Source organism: Rhea pennata, chromosome 20 (genome assembly GCF_028389875.1).
Source record: "Rhea pennata isolate bPtePen1 chromosome 20, bPtePen1.pri, whole genome shotgun sequence".
In the NCBI taxonomy this organism is placed as follows: Eukaryota; Metazoa; Chordata; class Aves; order Rheiformes; family Rheidae; genus Rhea; species Rhea pennata.
Window position 1 is genome coordinate 12,405,597 of NC_084682.1, and position 19,194 is coordinate 12,424,790.

At 48.9% G+C, this 19,194-nt stretch overlaps 1 protein-coding gene across 1 annotated transcript in view; it reads left to right on the top strand.

Annotated features, from left to right (window-relative positions):
- The first annotated feature begins 3,266 nt into the window (after positions 1 to 3,266).
- The window catches only part of HIP1 (huntingtin interacting protein 1), a 72,516-nt gene continuing 56,588 nt past the window's right edge, over positions 3,267 to 19,194 (top strand). The window contains exon 1 of the mRNA XM_062592786.1: positions 3,267 to 3,435. Within this exon, the coding sequence (XP_062448770.1) occupies positions 3,313 to 3,435 (123 nt within the window). The 5' untranslated portion in view covers positions 3,267 to 3,312. The remainder of the gene's footprint in view (positions 3,436 to 19,194) is intronic.

The window sequence follows — 19,194 nt, forward strand, 5'->3', positions numbered from 1 at the left end:
CCGCAGCACTCAGCTGCCCCTTCTGGCCCCACTCCTGCCACTTCATATTCGCCTTTGCTTATGGATCCTTTGGGTCAACTTTGGTTGGGATCAAGATGAGAAGCAATGTCCCAGGGGAAAGGGAGCAGCCCTTCATTAGGGCTGTTACAGGCAGGGACCTTGGAGCATGCGAGCAGCAAGGGAAGGTCCCTCTAAGGAGCCCTGCAGCTGGGGAAAGGACCAGCTCTGGTCTCATCTCCCCAGCCTGAGCCAGTGCTTGCTGGGTATCATGTGCTGCAGAGCCTAGAGGCAAGAAGAGAGGGGGGGCCACAGTCCTTTCCATGCCCCAGCAGACACCAGCTCCTGGGTCTTTGTCCTCTGGAAGACATTCAGGTACAGATAGCTCAGGTAGCTACTGAAAAAAGAGAGAGTCATCATGCTCCTCAGCCTGTGCCACCCATCAAGACCTCCTATCCTTTCTATCTCCCCAAATCAGCTGACATAGAGGACAGACCCAGCTCAGGAACAGCCCTGTGCCTTGTGCTCTCACAGAGCATCTCATAGCCTGCCTAAGAGCAAGGCACCTGCTCCCACTGGAAAGGAGCCCCCTGCAGAGCAGCTGAGGTTGGACCCGAGCCCAAAAGCACAATCCAGCAGAGCCACTGGGTGGATTGAGCCAGTCTGGGCTGTTCTGATCGTCATGGGCTGGGTCCTGGCTCCCTCTTGTCACAGCCCCTGTCTTGGAGAAGACAGAAGCAGCCAGTCAGAGCAGCATGTTGCAGCACACATCCAGCCACCTGGCCACCTGCACAGGCTCGGGCAAGGATGGATGTGACTCTGTTCCTCAGTAAGAGGGAGCAGCTAACCCAGGTCACAGCCTCATGGTTTCTTGCCTGAGGGTCAACGGGAACCCAGCTCTCTGGGACCTAGACTTCCATGCTGGAGGGGTCATGCTAGAGCTGGATTCCTTCTGGCATACTGAGGGGTGGGAAATGTAAACATTGGAAAGGCTGTACATTCCTTTGTCAAGTGCCCTCCTCTGTTCTTTCTTTACTTCATCTCTATTTGGCAATGACTTCATTTCTTCAATTATTAATCACCTCGTTGCAACAGTGACTGAATTAAACTCATTAAACCTCCTCTGAGACCAACCCCAAGGAAGAAGGCAGATTTCCAGAAAGTACATTAGAGAGAACGCAGACAGAGAGTCGAGACAAGCTGCTGTAGGAGACAACGACCTGGATGCACAGTGTAGTCCATTTCCCACCTGCTGGTAATTTGATAGCCAAGGCAGGAGCACAAACTAGTGTAAGATCAAGGGTTGGACAACAGATCAAGGGGTCCAACAGTATCATACAAAAAGCCTGTTCACAAATCCCACAGGCCAGCTACAGAAGGGTGCTTATTTGGCAAATGTTTCAGCTGAAAAAAGGCACAGAAGCGAATCACACAGGGAAGAACTGCTTACATGAGAGCTCATGACACTTCGTGTTCCAAATGATGTTGTCAGAGTATCCTGGTCACTTTTGATGATGATGGACAGGATGGTTGTGCACAGCTACTCCCCATACAAAGATGCTGATTTTGTATGACCTGCTTTTAACAATCCAAGAAGCCAGCTGGCACACCACCAGCACAGCCCCCTTTGCTGCCCTTTGCCATCATCAGGGATTAACCAGGGAGCAGCCTGAGAGGGTTTTTAGCGTCTCTGCAAAAATGCTGATTTGTTAGAATTAAAAGATTTTGCAGATAGCTGCAAGTTCTGATAAAGGTCCTAGTGGGAAAGGCTGCTCTGTTGTGGAAGAGGATTCCTGGTCAAAATCGCAGGAGCTGGCCACAGCCAGGCAATCTAGCAATTCGCTGGGCTGAGAGAAAGCAAAGATCAGGCCACAGTGCAAATCTCAGATGAGTGAATAGACCAGAGAGATGAACCTGGATCATGTTATCCTAAAGAGCATTTCAGTCATCAGTCTCTCGACTGTTCAGGTGAAGCAAAAATCTTCTCCTTTTCATCTTTCCCTCTTTTTCAGACAAGAGTAACACTCTTTTGCCCATCTGCCAATGCTACCAGCAAAATGACCTGTCTATTCTCCTTGTTCTGCTCAGTCAACTGCGCCCATGGTCACCTCCTTCCCAAGCGCACACCTCTGCAGAGCTCCCTGCCCACAGCTTGGATGATAAAAACAGCACCTATCTCCCCTTGAGGAAGACCTACACAGCCTTCCTGCACACTGCTGGTCTCTCTGTCCAGGCTGACTCTGACCTGCACAGGCAAAGGCTGACCTGCAAGAAGACCAGCTCTGGTGACACGTCTCCCCCCACCACCACCACCATTTCCTCCCTACTTCCCAGCAGGACTTTGAAGCCATGAATCCAACCCAGATCTAAAGCAAAGCCTAACAAATGCTACTCAGCAAACACGGGGCTTGCAGTTCAGCCCAGCACAGGTAACACGAGGGGTGGAAGATGATGCCCTGCAGAGACATGCCCTCCTTGGGCTCCCTCTAAGCACTCCCTCCCCAGAGGAGCGGGAACGGCGGCGCCCGCCTCTGCGACAGGGCGAGCAGGCCGCCCCCTCCCCGGGCAGGCCTGCCCCGGGGGGCGGGAGGGAGCCGGGCTGCCTGGTGCCGGAGCAGGGCCTGGCGCGGGCCTGCAGTGCGCTGCGGTTCCACCAGGGCTGCCCACCCCCGCCCCGGCAGCGTGCCAGCGCCTGCCGCGCAGCTCTCGCCCCTCGGCCCCGGTCCCCCCGCGCCCGGGGAGCCTCCCTCCTCCGCGGGCCGCCCAGAGCCCCCGCGGCCCCTCCCGGCCTGCCGCGCCCGCCCGCCAGAGGGCGCCACGCGCAGCAGCGCACGGGCGGGCCCCGGGAGCGGCAGCGGGGTGTGAGCGGCAGACACGACTCCCAATCAGAGCGGGGAGGGCGGGGGGAGGGGCGGGGCCTGGGGTGGGGGCGCGCTGAACTGGGAGGACTCAAGAGGCGGGACGGAAGGCGTGGCTCCTGCGAAGGGGCGGGAGCTGCTGTTGAGTGGTATCCATTCTGACCAATGAGCTTTCCTGTGTTCCCGTGAGCTGGCCTTTTGCGCGAGCTCGGGACGGTCCTCCCTGGAGCTCCGGCCGAGTGGCATTAAGAGCGGCCAATGACAGCGAGGGGCGGGACAGAGAGCCCAGTCGCAGGGGAGGTGGTTGCGCGGGAGGGGCGTGCCCCACCCGTGAATGGCAGGTGGGCGGGCCAATGGCGCGGGGCCCGGCCAGCAGCGGCGCGGCGCGGAGCGGAGCGGTTGCGAGGGCGCGGCACGGCGGGGCCGGAGCCGGAGTGGCGGCCGGCGCGGTGGGGCCATGGACCGCGTGAGCAGCTCCATGAAGCAGGTGACCAACCCGCTGCCCAAGGTGCTGAGCCGGCGGGCGGGCGGCGGCGGCGGCGGCCTGGAGGCGGAGCGCGAGAGCTTCGAGCGTGCCCAGGTACCGCGCGGGGCGGCGGCGGGCGGGGCGGGGCGGTGGCGGCGGGGCGATGCTGCGCGAGGTGGGTGAGGCTCCCGCCCCGGGGTGGGCGGGGCTCGCGCGGGTGGGCGGGGCTGTCCCCGGCGGTTGGAGCCGGCCCGACTGGGTGGGGCTGAGTGGGCGGGGCTAATCGGAGTGGGCGGGACGGCTGGCAGGGCCGCGGGGCCTGATGCAGGTGTCCGGGCCTGTGTGCCTGCCTGCGCGGAGGGAGGTGGGGAGCGGGCGGGGGCGCGGTGGGCAACGGTCGTGCCTTACCGAGCAGCAGGCGCCGTGGGGCCGAAAGGCAGGCCGAAGCAAGGGGGCTCAGAGGAGAGCAGGCGGGAGAGCCGCGGGGCCGGGGTCATGCCACCGCCGGTGCTGCCTTGGCCTCGCGTGCTCAGTGGCTCGGGTTCTCCGCAGACGCTCACTGCACCACAAGAGCCTCCTCGTTGTTTAGGCTGGAGATAAGCTGGTGCGGCTCTGCAGCGAGCTGGGTTAGAGACCCTGCTGGGTGTTGTCCTGGAGAGGCTTCCTGTGGTGCTCACGGACACCTGTCCAGGCCGCCATCTTGGCGCAGGGGGGATGCAGACTGCCGGGACAGCCCCTGCGCCAGGGCCTTCATGTGGCTCTTAGGAAAGGGCAGGTCGTGCGTTTGAAAGAAGACATAGTTTTTCTCCACGTGGAGCGTATAGAGTTGAGGCAGATGAAAGGCCTGCCTGGATTTCACCTGCGCTTGGTGTCCTAGGGTGGCTCAGATCTTACCTGCCCATTTCCTGGGAATAGCTTGCAGCTAGTAGCTTGCAGTTTCCAGAGCTCATGAGGAGACTCAAGGCTGAAGGATTCTGCACCCATTCCTTTTATAATATTCTTAGTTATACGTTTAGATTTTTACAATACGCTCGCTTAAGAACCACTTTACTGTGGTTCTTCGTGGGGGCGTGCATGTGCAGAATGTGCACGTTGTCTTCCACAGAAGGGCTAGTGTTGGCCGGACTTGCCAGTCACCCGCCTACGGGCCATGCCAGTGCCCCAGCGCATTGCTATTTGCTTTGGAACCTTTTGTATTTTACCATCTGCAATTACAGAGTGACATAAATAACGAAACCTCTGCCTTGCGGAGCCTGTGGCTCTGAAGTTGGGAGCGAGACAATCCTCAGAGCACAGCACCCGGCGGAGCGCGCTCACTTCCCTGAGAATGCCCGTGGGACCCGAGGGCTGCGGGCTGGAGATGGGGAGGGACGTCTGGGCGCTTTGGGGGCAAAAAGCGGGTACTTTCAGGGAAAGGGCATGCTTGAAAGCAGTTGGGAGAGATGCTTCAAGCGAGTGTGTACACAAGGATAACGAAAATGGGAAGTGGTGCTGAGGACAGCTTGCCTCTGTTCTGCACTTTGTCAAGTCACAGAAAGTAAATGCAAATTGGTGCCATTTTGATCTACTAACATTTTACTCCCACTCTACAGTCACTGCTGTACGTGACTGTGGGAGGTGTGAGGAAGCAAGGAATCTGGCCCCGCAAGGGGAAGAGGAAGTAAAACTAAGGCAGGAAGGGAGTAGAGATGGTTCAGGAAGGGGATTAGGCTGCTCTGAGAGCAGAGGAGAGGAGCTTGTATGACCTAGAGAAGAGGCGGATAAAGGTGGCATGCCACACAAGGCGGAGTGGGGATGGCATGTGGCTTAATGGCTGGGCAGTAAAGAACAAGAATCAGCTCCAAGTTTTTTTACAGAAGGAGAAACATAAGGATTTAAAGTTGAACGTGAGATTATGCATAGGGAGTCTCATGTTCCTTGCTCAAATTACCCAGAAAATTAATTATTTATAGCACTAAAGGTGGAACTAGGGCTAGCTTTGAACTCTAAAGGGAGTGCATGCAATTGTCTGCCTTGTTAACCACTGACAGCTCTTCGACAGGGTAAGGAAATGGCAAAAGCCTCTTTATTTTAGATTTGAACAATCCTCCCGCAGCTAACAAGGAACAGCGAGGCCCATTTGTCAGTAAATGACCCCATGCTGCATGGGCTAATGGGATCTCTACTTCAAAGACGCAGTGTATTCCCCCGAGAGCCTCTGCTTCCCACCCAGAAGGTGATAATTAGGAGAGGGCTAACAGTTTGGCTGCATGGAGCAGTGTACGCAGCACAGCACCCGAGAGCTGGACTAAGTGCCAGCAGCACCGCAGTCTTTGCAAAGCTCGAAACATCCATACTGTCTAAACTTAATTTTCCTTGTATAATTTGCAGACAAGTGACACAGCATGTATTTCTAGGAGGTGCTATGCCAGCACCGCCTGTCTCTTCTGAAATGCTAACTCAGTCTCTTCAGGTCTTTTATTTCTTTAGCTTCAATTTATTCAGCTCTGTGCAATTTCCTGTCTTTTACTCCTTCATTTTTTGCCTAATTCTCTCTAGTTTAGGGAACTTGCCAGGCTTTCCTCTGATCTTTTGCATATCAGACATCCACAATTTTTAACTTCCTCTTTAGCCCGTTTTTTTTTTTTAATAGAACCTAATGTTTCTTTATTTGAAAGTGATTTTTAACAAAAGTTTCATCTGTTAAAGAATTTCTAAGATAAGGATTTTCCATGTTTCCTTATGCAGAGGCCCATGCCCTCCTCACGTCCCAACCTGCCTGTCTCATGACAGTAAGCACTGGTGAGGAAGAGTATTTTGGCTAAAGGAGCCTCCATGTGCAGAAGACATGTCAAAATGGGCCTTGTGTCAACCTGGATAATGCTTGCTTGATTTTGGTACAACCTATTTTATATAGTTTGAGATTCATCTTGAAAAATGAGAATACCCTAGGAAGCTTTAGTGGTTGTTGTCACATGCACAGGCATTTTGGCTGTAAAGCAGCCAACCACTGACGAAGTCTGTCCGTTGGTTTGGCGACAAATGAGAACAAATTTCTCTGGCTTCTTTTCTTCCTCCTTAATTAGAAAAGTGTCTCAGGTTTCTCAGTGATGCAAATATGATGAACATGCTGAAATGGCATTATCTTTTATGTTGTGCTGCTAAGGGTCCTGACTTGTAGGGAGAATCTACCATGCTTTTCTGGCCTTTCACTTACTGTGATCCACCGCTGCTTGTAGCAGCAACTTCAGTGGAGTTAAGTCTGTGCACAGAGCAAAGATGTATGAGGATGAAATAAAAGCTTTAACAAAAAGTCAGAATTCTGTCATCTGTTGAGAGAAATGTTTGTATTTCATGTAGCTTCTAAGTCTGACATTTGTATAACCTGCATATTCTGCTTTATCTCTTAAGGAACGTGCTACCATAACAAACTGTTCTGAATGAAAGGCTGAGTGTTGGAGGTCTGTATGGAAGGTCTGAAGCTGAAAGCCTGGACCTCTGTATTTAGGTTAGCTGTTGCAATGGAGTCTTCCCTGCTTGGATTTCCCTCACCTTCTTCTCACTGCAGTTGTCTTCAGTGGAAGTTGTGGTGACATGTCAGGGCAGAGTAATGAATTTCCTTGTACACTGACTCCATTTCCTAGTTTGGCAGAGACAAGATGTTTAGCAGTTGGGTGAGCCCAGAACTTAAGGGTAAAAATGGAGTCAGAATGGAAGAAGGATTTTTGTGGGGTATGAAGGATGTACACAGATGGTGCCTGAATACCGAGACACACAACAACATGCTGAAGGATCGCAGAAAACTCCCTGTACTTCTGCTGTTATGACATCAGTTACTCTCTAGGAGGTCGATGGGAGAAGCAATGCAAGGGAGGCACCACACCACCTCACTTGCCCAGTCAGTTTCCAAATGAACTTTGCTTTGGCTGTGATTTGTGGAGCCAAGATTGCAAATGATCCTTTCTGAAGGATGACTCTGCCCAGCATCTGTTGAAATGCCAGCATGCTGCTGTCACGCAGCATCAACGCAATCCTCTGTGCTCCCTGGAGAGCACTGTATGGTGGATGACATTTTGCTGCTGTCTCCGGTGGCTTAACATCTTGCCTGCAAGGTCTTCTGGAAATGTACAGCTCTGCTTGCTGCCATCACAGGCACCCTTGAGTAGCACCATCCTGGCTACATTGAGAATTCAAGGAGCATTTCCTAGCACTGCTGTCACACTGGCAGGAATACTAACGAAACCCAGCATGTACACACTGTAGTATCGACCTATGGGAAGACAACTGGAAGGCAGTGATAAAATGCCAGCCACAGACTATACTAGTGTTTTTTCTTTGCTGCTACTTGAGACTGTTGTGGGAAATTTCCCTTAGCTCCTAGCAAGGATGTGACCAGCAAGGCCAACTGCTGTTTGACATCAGTGCAGACCAGATTTGCAAGCTCTTGGAGTCAGTGTCAAATAGTACCAAGCCACCCATTGTGCACAATGCACATCCTCAAGCGCCAGCACTTGAACCCAGGAGCTGCACAGACACTTGCATCTAGAAACCCTGAAAAGGGGAGGGCTGCAATTTGCACATTAGAAAAGCGTATGGGAAACTCTCCTTCCTTACCTAGGAGTAATTCTAAAACTACTCCTAATTCGACTAGAAGTAAAAAGTTAGCACTGTTCCATAAGCAGAGTAGAACAGGTTGGTTTGCCTTGCAGAGCACAATTGCTCTGAGCTGTGTAGAGAATGGACTGAGATAAAATGGAGATTGCTGGAAGTGCTCTTGTGCATCACTGCCATGCTGTGCCTCCTGTGAGGCATCATGCAGCGCCACATATCCACAGCTTCCAGAAAACATGCAGAGACTGCCGCAAGAGAAGAGTTCTGTCCCTTCCCAAAACAGAATAGATGTAATGACCTATTTCAGGTATTTTGGGGTCAAATGCAATATTAAAATATCTAATGCAGGCAAGTTCAACAGTAAGAAGTGGCTTACTGTGTTTCAGTAATGGTCCTCTTGTTCTTTAGAGCTTTCCCTCTGGATTGCAACCAGGTCCAGGGCAGGCTTAGTGTCCTGGTCATGAGTCCCATCACTGCTTCAAGGCTTGAGCAGGTAGCAGAAAAAGGTAGTATTGAGCTGGCCAGGGTCACGTACCAAATGTGGAATTTGCCTGTGCAGGGCCTGCTTCCTCTCGGGTTATATCCGGTAGAGTGCTGGGGCAGCCCTACTGCCCTCCAGGGCCCGTGTGGAAATGCTCATAATATTAGAGGTCATTTACATGGTCCAGAGAGAGTGTAAAACCCTGCAGCTTATACTTGTTGTACTTAGATTCATGTGAATTGCTGAACAAGATGTGAGACGATGATGACTTGAACCTGCATTGTGAAGTCTCTGCTCCAAAGCAAATATTTATCTGGGTTGTAAAGTATCTACGACAGCAGAGTGCTGTCATTTCAGAGGGATTGGGCCAGCTTGCCCAGAGAGCAGTGCCACACATACCAACCATGCTGCGTGACCAGTGATACCTTCATCTGCTGTCAGCATGGTTGGACATGTAGGAGAGAGGATAGGTAAGCAGAGGACCTTGGCTGTGCACTGAAGAACCACCCTGTGCACACAGATTGTATGTGAATCCTCAAATGTCTTCTTCCTGTGTGTGACCCAGGAGTTTCCCAGTCCCCGATTCCTGAAATCTCTGTACTGACTTTTGCTCCTCTTGTAGGTAAGTTGTTGCTTCCCACCACCCTTTCCTGCTCCCCCGCACATCCTTTTTGACCTGTCTCTGCTGTCTTCCTGCAGCTTCTTGGCCTTTTAAGCTGCTCTGAAATCTGTTCCTTCTTCTGTGTGACCTTGGTGTGCTAAAAACAGATCATTGCCCCGTGTCAGCTTTCGCCTTTTTGGTACAGAAAGTAAGTTGAGTGTTAACCTACTGCTGTGATAGCTCACAGGAACAGAAAGATTCCCGATCCCTGCATAAGGGTGCTCAGTACAAAAGGGCCTGTTTAATTTTAGGTTCTCTCCCTCCCCAGCAGCGCTGTCAGCCTTGAAGTGGCGTGGGACTGCGACAGCTTCTGTTTCCCTAGCAGATACACCCACTCCTGCGATTCGCCTCTTCCTAGGGTGTGCGCAGTCTTCACTATTTGGCGGCTGGGTGAAGGTGGAAGGCAGAAGAGCTGGGTGAGGTGGCAATACTGCAGCTTTCGTTCCCGAGGGCTATTTTCTCTTCCTTTACCCGCTCAGAGTATTGTTGCATGTGACGCAAGCACGAGGTGTGAGAAGGGGTGAACCACAGTAAAAAATACGCTTTACCGGGGGCTCCACGTGCTCTTCAGGTCTAGTTTCTGCAGCATGCAAGGGCTGAGCTACATTCAGGGGAAGTTCATTTGGGACTTTATGGCTGAGATGCATCCCATTGAAAAGGAGCCAATTCCAGACTTCACTCAAAGGTCATTCCAAGTCCCCTGCATCCTTGGCCATTGTGCTACCATGTCACAATAGAAAGGCTCATTTTCCAGAATTTAGAGAAGTATTTTCTATTCTGCTGTCGAAGGAACATTCCCTAACAACAGGCCTGGAGAGACTGTGCAGAAAAAAGAGAAAGCCACTTAGATACAAAATGGTGTCAAATGAATTAGACTTTTTTCTTCCTCAGCATTTTTCCAGTGCAGTATACTGTTTCCAGTATATTGCGCTATAGTCAAATGTGCCTTGAAAGCAGATCATTGCACATCCTGATCCCCAGCATGGAGCAGCATGGGCTGTTGGTGTGCTGTCTTTGGTTGCCTTTGCAGCCCAACCGATGGGATTTAATTAATTCAATTCAGTTTTATATTGGACCCTGTTCTGTACAACTCACAATCGCATAGGGAAAAACATTTTTCTACTAACATCTTCATTTAAAAAAAAACAATTTTTGTGGTTCAGATGCTGCAGCCACCAGGCAGTTTTGCCAAGAGCTTCAGTTCTTACACAGGAAATGAGGCTCCTTTTAAAAGTACCAAAGTGTTACTATATATACACCCTCTCTGAAAAGATATTTAAAGAAACATATTGACACTAGCAAGAACAGGAAAAAATAGCTCCTGTCTCTAGAAAGTGACAGATTAAGCCAGCTGAGCCCATCCTAGGGGAGTAGGTGATACAGTGGATTAATTCACTCGTCTTTCATCTCCAGTAAAGTGAACTCTTGTGCTTTGTCCTAAGATCCTGAATGCTTTCAATGTCCTTTATTTTAATAGGAATTAGAGGTGCTTGAGATTGAATATGGCTTCAGGAATGAATAAATGAGTCATCTCATCTTTTTTCAGTTAGTCCCTGTTAGAAACTTATTTCCATCCCTGTGCCTTCATTTAGATGGCTGAAAATAGTTTATCTTTTACCAGATTAAGCATTTGTGGTCTGTTTTTCTCTTTAATGTAATCTCGAGTGGTGGGATTTCATTTTAATAAATGCAGAAATCGCAGTGAGCTTTTTATGCGATCATAGACTCCGAAAGTAGCCCCTGTCTTGGGAGAGTAAGTTGGTCTGACAGGAGCTGAAGGGCCCAGTGTGCCCAGCCTCATGCTGAGTTAGTGTTGCTCTGGATGGGGACGTCCCCTTTTTGAGCTAAGAGCATTTCAAGCCATCTAGTAGCAAGAGGGGGTCTTGGCCCCCCAAAATATTGAGGGCTCTGCAGAAACATGGGGAAGTGGGAAGCTGAGAGATGTAGCTGCCATTAAAAGCCTTGGGTCCGTAGCTCAGTGTGCACCGCTCTGACAGTCTGGGGAGGTCTCAGATTTCTTTAAAGCACAGAGTGGCATAAAAGGTATGAACAGCAGATGCTGTATGATGAATTCAAGTGGGTTCTGAGATTTTCCAGTGAGAATTTCACTGCTTTAATGAAAATAGGAATTACTTCAGGAAGGGGTTCTTTTGTTCCATTTAAAACTCTCACCTTACTTATCCTCTTGCTTTAATGGGGTTTCAGCTTTGCCACCCAGATGGATTATTTTCCTCAAATTCCCCATCTGAAGCAACCGCTAACCACATTAGCTTTAAAAAGGGAAGGAAGCCACCTCCTCAGCTGCCCAGTTAGCAAAGAGGTCGCTTGTGCCGCATTTACTCTCAGTTATGCCCATCATCGCCTGTTGCCTCCCCTACGATGCCGGTGCCCATACATCACTGAGCCCCTCGCTCGGCTGCCAGTGGAGCTGAGGGTTTTAGCCTCATTGAAGCCTTAGCAACGTTGATCAGAAACCAGAAACGACTGGGAAGGTCTGCTGGGATTCAGGTTAGCTGCCTTTGATGCTCCTGAACCTGGAGACGGGGATCTGTGGCTCCTGCCGTTCCATTCAGCGCTGTTGAATAGACTTTGTGGGGGGCTGTGGGATGCTTTGAAAGCAAAAGGGAAGGCAGCAGGCAGCCAGTTGAACACAGCTGGAGGATTTAATTCTTACAGGCTGAAAAAAAAAGCAGAGGTTATATTGCTGGGGGACAAAAAAGACTGAGGATTTGGATGAAATTCCTCTAACAGAGGAGGCGATCAGCGGAGGGAGCTAGCACAGAGCAATTAAAGGTTGGAACGGGTGGCGAACTCAAGAGGCTCCATTTTGCATGCAACACGACGAGGACACAGAGATACGTGGGCTGAAACCCACGCTGGCTGGGTTCACAGGTGCTTTTCTGAGAAAACTATCAGCGCACTTGACTGCGGGAGCACGGAGGGGAGAGTGTTATCCCCTCCAGCAACATGCTCGGCCAAGCCGCAGGCGTGGCACAAGCAAGTACTTGGGATGCTGCTGCATGGGACTGCTCAGCTTGGGCAAGCCACATGCACACCCATGGGCCTCATGCTCTTTTTTAGAGGAAGAAAGTTTAGAGGAGGCAAAGAGAGACCTGAGGAAAGGGAGAACTGATGCTGGGGGTTGGAAGAGCTGGGCTCTGATGAGTGGGAAGGTGACGGGGATTAGTTTTTCTCATTAGTTGCCTAGGACAGACCAACCTTAACGGGCTTAAGCTGCAGGAAGGCACACTTTGTCTGAACATTGAGAAAATCTTTAACCCTTAGCAGTTCAGGAGCCAGAAGGGTTTATTTGCAGTTTCCAGCGTGTCATCACACATAGGCACGCAGGTTTAAGCTGAAGCAAGGGCCTTGCATCACCCACTCCATTGCTATCTGGCAGGCAGACAACCAAGTGCTGGGACCTGAAAGCCCCTCGAGCCCTGGCAGACAGACTGTAACTTGTATCATGCCTATGTTCGTGCCATCATTGACCTCCAGTTTTACAGTTTTTAGCTGTTATATCTAGCTGAGAGCAGTTAATTGGCTCAAGAAGTAATGTGTTTAAAAGTAAACAAGAAAAAAAGGTGTAGGGTTTGGATTCTCTATAACCTATGTAAACATCTGGCTTAATACTTCAGAGAGAAAGCCATCCCTATGATAAAGTGCTGTTCCATCCTTTATTCAGATACCGAGCTCAACAAACTTAGTTTCTTGAACACATGTACTTCTTAGCAGGAAAACTGAATGAATTTGTGACTTGAATAAAGCAAGAACACAGGAGCAATAGTCAGAACCAGCGCAGTCAGATGTTGCCACGTCTTTGCAAGCTAATCTTATGCAAATCTAACGGCTTGGCTTCAAAAAGAACTTTTTTGAGGGTTTCATTTTTCAAATAAGAAATGTTGATAATTTTGTTCAAAAAAAGAAGAAGAAGAAGAAGAAGACGTGTGCAGGTTGTCCCTGTGCTGGGAGGGGGCTGCCATGCAAAGCCATTGCCCAGCAGATGTATGGCAGCTGTCAGGCAACTTTGGGAGTAAGCTGGTTGCATCCCTGCCTCTGTCTGCATGTATGGAACCTTGCAGATGGCCTGCTGGATGTGCTGAGATCTACAGGTCAAGCAGTGCCCTTAAAGGCTGCCTAGGCCTGTGCCTGCAAGTGCTTTTGTCAATGTAGGCAAGAAAACTGGCTTTGAGGGCAGCCTCAGGCACTGCCAGTGAGGTGAGTCCAAAGAGCCTTAGGCAAGATATGGACCAGCTACTGCTGTTCCCTGGGTCTGAGATGTGTGCTGTCACATCATAGAGCAACTCACAGCATCTTCTTTTCTGCAATATCCAATCCTCGATGCCTAAAAGCTGTTATTTTTAATGCTCTGAACAGCAGCAGTCTCCAGGTGCCCCATGGCTCGGTGCACAGGCTCCCACGTCTCTGGCACAGCCGCTCCATCAGACAGGCTCGCAGGTTGCAAGACCACCACCCCATGGTGCAGCAGCCTGAGTGCTCACCCAGGCTGTAGAGAATTAACTTAAAACCTCTCTGTCCTGCCAGGATGTGAATCCTTCTCTCTCATTTCCTCAGAGGTGACTCAAGTGCTGAAGCAGTCCAGAAACCTTCTTTGTTCCTGCCACAGAGCCAGGAGCTCAGCAGTCATGGGGCACCTCAAGGGGTGGAAGAAAAGCTGGTTACTGCTCCTAATCTCTGTGACTAGCTCGTATGTTTTATTTTGCTCTGTCACCAAATAAAAAAATTCCCTGGGACAGATTGTTCCGAAGATAATAGAAGAAATTGGTGGCACATCCGAATATTTCAGCCTGAATGTGAGAGTCCCAGGCCACTGCTGAACCAATTGTATGTTGTCTGCTTGACCATGTCTGTAAAGTCTGCGTTGGGGTATTCATGGTGGAAAATGTATATCCCCAGTCTAAATGCAAAAAATGAAGCGACTAGCTGAAAGTCATACACAGACATTTGACATGTCTTAACATTTCTTAACATAGCTTCCATTTGTAACTGCAGGATTTCATTCCTTTCTTTGATGGCTTGTCTTACATGTTTCTGCAGCATTACAAGTCTCACATCCATAAAGAGGCGTTGTGTAAATTGTTTACAGTCGTGGTAGATGTAGAACCATGAGGATAGGCTCAGCCTTATGGTTTGCTCAGGGTGCAGGCATAGTGTGCACTCCCTGCTGACCTTTCATAGCATATCTGGTGGAGGTGACCACATCCCAGGTCCCATGTTCCAGAAACATCTTTAGGGCCAGCAAAAATGTGATTCTCGATAGTCTTAGTCCCCACCACAGGTGTGGAGATGGGCATTTCCTCTAGTTGCCTCTTGGAGCCTGTGCTTTTCCATGGCATGTGGCACACTTCTACTGAACCCTTTCTTGCCTTGCTTTTTGCCAGATGTGTTGGCTCCGTATTTGGACTAATGCACACCACTGTGTTTTCTGGTCCTGCTCAAAGCAAATGTCATCCGCATGGGGGCTAGAGAAGCAATGCTTTTTTCTCAGCAGTTACTGAGAAATCATTTAGCTCTATTAGTGAGATTACCAGCCTTTTTTCATGACTTGGTCATAGGTCAAATTGTCAATTTGACTCAAATTGTTGGGTCAGGCCTTCTTTGACTCTTGAAGTGGAAAAGACTATTTGTTTCTTTGTTTTTGAGCAAAATAACAAAAATCTATTAAGCATGGTTTCTGCTTGAAGATCTGATTACAGAAGTTGTGGTTACTTTATTCTAGGAGTTTGCTAATTTTATGTTCTACTTTTACATCGTCTGATTGGTAGCCAGCTTTATGTAATTACAATAAACCCAAATTTAACTGCATCAGTCTGTGCTCTTAACAGACTGGCCAGACTCTGTGTGGTTATCCATCCATCTGTAGCAAATGCCTCATAAAAGGCTATTGGTTTCTAGCTTTCTCGGGGTCTCTCTCAAAGTACAGCTTTCACTGCTGGGTTCCTGCTTTGCAGAGTGGCTGCTCTGCAATACGAGTGCAGCAGCCCCTCAGAGCTGGGGCCGCAGGTTGGGCAGCGAATAGCTCTCTTTTTCCAGCACCCAGAATTGGCAGGCATCAAGTCCTCTGCAGCAGAAGATAGCACATTAAATATTTACCAGATAGAAAAGAGGCAAGTTGCAGCAAACAAAGAGACCCATTGGGAAAACAGGATTCTCTCATCAGGGCCAGGCTAGAGACTTTCTATTTATTGTTAACATTTGTTTCTTTCATTCTATGCAAGTAGCTTAGAGCTCTCTTGAGAGTGTATGGCATTGCTTTTTATTTTAATTAGCAGATGCTGTCTGGAAAATAGTATTTTCCAGTCATTGTGTTCTCATGGAAGTGAACAAGAATATGGGGTTTCATAAGCCTGAATAATGCTGCAAGGTGCTTAGAACAGGACTTTGGGGACAAGCTGCTACTTGACATCAGAAATTGTCATTCTCCCTCTTAACAGTCCAGAAAAGACATGATGCAATGAGAGCTTTGAAATTAAATACTGTGGTGTAAAAGAGCTTTTGCTTACCATATTGTCTTCCTCACCAACCCAATACCCACTGCTCTTTCCTAGTGATATGTGTCCTGAGATTAGAGGTCCCACTAAGCAATGCTCCACCTTGATCTAACATCTCAGCTACTGAGTCCAGGAAGGAGGTTTGTTAGTTCACAGCTAGTGCGTCTGCGGGTAAACCACTGTAGGAAATAGTTGAAGAGCAATTTGCATATTCTTCAAAAAGTGTGATATGGCCCTTGGTTTTCTGCTGTGTCACAAGTAAGGTTCATCCTTGGTCCAAGTTTGGACTAAATGCAATCCCTGCAATCCAAAAAATTAAAAAACAAATAATGCCATGCTGAAAAACTGGTAAGTGCTTCTAAATCCCAGTGACCTTGTTAGTAGGCCTTGCTGGTGCTGGCCCATACCTTTGCTGGTCCATGAACGTCATGGTTACCTTTTTCATCCTGGGCCATAATTTATATGTATGGTAAGCATATTGTCTTTAGCCATTTATTTCTTGTAGCCATTCAATCCACCAGTACAGTCTTCAAAATCAACCACAACAAAATCCATATCCCAGCTCCTAGTAATGTGAAGATTTTCTGAGGTTTTAAGATAATGCCAAAGTAGAGGCAAAGGAAGTCTGAAACTTCTTTTCTGATGCCTAGGAAAATCTCTTCTGGTAGGGTCATTCCTAGTTCATTTACCTGATAGAGATCCCATGTTTTCCCAACAAGAAATTTTCAGTTTACTTCACAAATGGGAATGAAATGTTCCTACAGAGTCAGCAAGATTTGACTGCTTTTGTGGAGGTAAATACTTGTCTGGAAAGGGCAAAGGTGCATATTTCTGAGTTTTCTGACATTTCTGGTGTAATTCTGTTATCTGTAAATTGCACGGCTAGTAATATCAGGCTGGAAAGCAGAGGATCTGGTGCCAGATGAGGTTTTTAACTCCTTCAGGAATCAGCCTCTGGATGCTCACAGCTTCTTCAGTCACTGCTCAGTGTCTGCCTGCCATTACCTAAGTCAGACTGACAAGCATATGGCTCTGTTGTGGAACAGTGACAACTTCACAACTCCTCTCAAGTTGTCCCCAGCATGCAGATGGCAAAGGAGTGACACAGGCTAGGTCAGTAAGGCCTCTCTTCATGGCAAGAGGCCCCATTTTTGATTCACATAGTTGACCATAGCTGTACGTTGACTCACCCACATTGGGGAGTGCAGTGTTGCCTTTTGGTGTGGCCTCATTCCTTCCATGAAGTCCCAGAGGGAGGCTTCGTACTCTGGATTTGTGAGCAGTAATGTTAAGCCTGGATGGCAGCGTATTGAGTATGCACCGGGCTGTGTGTGCTTCCCAAACACACTGCCACTGCTCTGAGAACTGAGACATTGGTTTGGGATTACAGCTCGGCTGTTCCTCAGGGTGTTACATGCTACTGCATATAATAAAGCTTTTGCCATCCATCGTACAGGAGGGTCGTGAGGGGCAGTGGAATAACCTGGGAGACCACACAGATGATGTTGTGAGGATCCAAGGTTCTGTCTCGCCATCATCAGCTCCAGCCCAGACAGTGCTCAGCTTTGCAAATGCCCAGCCAAGGCTGGGGTATAATAAGTGCAAGCTGGTGAGAGCTTAATCTGGATAAGACAAAGGTAATGCTAATGGCTTAGGGATGAGACAGAAGATGGGAAGGTGGGATTCAGCCTGTAGTTATTAGGGAAGCTTGTCTAATCTTTCTGCAGGAGGCATATTGTGTGGAAAGCACTGTGGGCTCTTTGTCCTGGCAGCAGTCACCAGTGCAGCTTTTTTGTTAGCTCTTCTCTCCGTCTTTGCAGCCTCTTCACATGGCGCTCTGACCTTACCTTGCTCTAATCTGTATTTTTGTGTCTTGCACTCAGCATGGGGCTGTGCTTCAAGACCCCTTTGGGGTTCATTCAGCGCCGAGTGAGTGGGTATCGCTCTGAGCAATGCTGTTACACAGTTCATCACCCTTCACTCTTGAGGTAGCAGAGCTACTGGTGCTGCAAGCTGAAACCCAGCTGCTGGCACTCAGCAATTGGAGGGATGTTCCCCTCAGCCCTCCTTGTGCACACTTAAAAAGGTGACATTAGCTGAGGACTTGGGTTGAATAAGACCTGCTCCTGGATTTGTTTGCCTTGGGATTTCTGGTGAGATACTCTTGGCCTTGACTTGTGGATACCCCTCCCCTTCACCCTGTCGGAGCTCACACTGCCTGGTCTTAGTGTGCACTCTCCTCCTGTTTGTGTTCCCAGTTATTGCAGTACCACTTGGGCTCTTTTTATAGCTCAAAAAGAAGTGCCTTGCATTACTGAGTCATCTGGGAGGCCAAATACACAGGGGAGGAGTTGCAGCTAGAAATAGGGATAGTCTTTGCTTATGCATTCCGATTTTATTTTTTTAACCAAGATGTCCAAGTTTGAAAAGACTACAAATGCCAAGCTAGGAAAGACGTCTTGTATTCCAGTTGGACTGTTGCTTCTTACTTCTTTATTTTAACTGACTGTGGGCTTAAGCCTTCTGTCAAGTGTTAGATTTCTTCCCTACTTCATTTTTACTTTAGTCACCCAGCAAGAGATGGAGTTGTCTAATGTGGGGTTTGGGGAGTCCTTGTGAGGGAGTCCTCTATGACTGGCTGAGCTCCAGGAGTAAATGCTTCTGCTGTGTGTCCTTTCTCTGGAGCTATGTTTGGCTTTCTAAGAGCGTGAATTCTCTCATCCATGCCTTTATTTTCAGTAACCTCCAGAACATAAGAATTTGCTGAAGCCTAAGCTCTTGCTTTTGAAGAGCCTGACATTTCAGATCTCCTTGGTCACAAAGAAAACATCAAAAATGTCAGTGCAGCTGAATCCAGCCGTGTCTGCAGGGAGCCTCAAATGTTTGCTCTCAGAAGAGATGAGATGCTTCCATTTGCCCTAGGATGCCTCTGGCTCTGAACCTAATTCAGCACGCAGGTGGTGGTATTCTGTATTTCGGTGCTGGCTGGTTTAGCAGAAGAGCTCCGTGTATGAGGCATCACTGTTGACTGAAGCTGCATAGATGTGGTAACAGCTTGGGGAGGAGGGACAGGTATTTGCTACCAGCTGCCAAGTTGGAGAACTAGGAGTTCAAACAAAATGGCAAGGGATTTCAGTTCCTGCCCACTGGGCCTGGAAGTGAAACTTCCTCTATGAAGCAGTCATGAATAAACCAGAGCAAAAAGGAGATAAGAACTTGTTTGTCAAAATCTGTGGTTTTCTTACTCTCAAAATGATTTCTGATTCTGACTATGGTCAGGTACCTAGGGTTTTGGCTAAATGAAATTTCAGAGCTAGCTTTGTAAAGCCAGGGAGGAAGAAGTGTTCACTCAGTGCATTGTTGCTCCATTCCGTTCCTCTGCCAAAGCATTTGACACTCATTTCCCACTTATTGCAGCATCTCAGACCCCTCTGGCATTGGGTGTCCCAGGAGGGCCTGCTCTTCTCTCTCACAGAAGGGATGTGTAATTATGTATATCCTATATAGGCTTTGCAATTAAGTCCATACTACTTAAATACCAAGTCTGTGCTTGTCATGGCTGGATCCTGGGAATGGGGTGGGAAATAGGTATCATGGGCATGGGTCCTTCTCAGACCCTGACGTGAAAT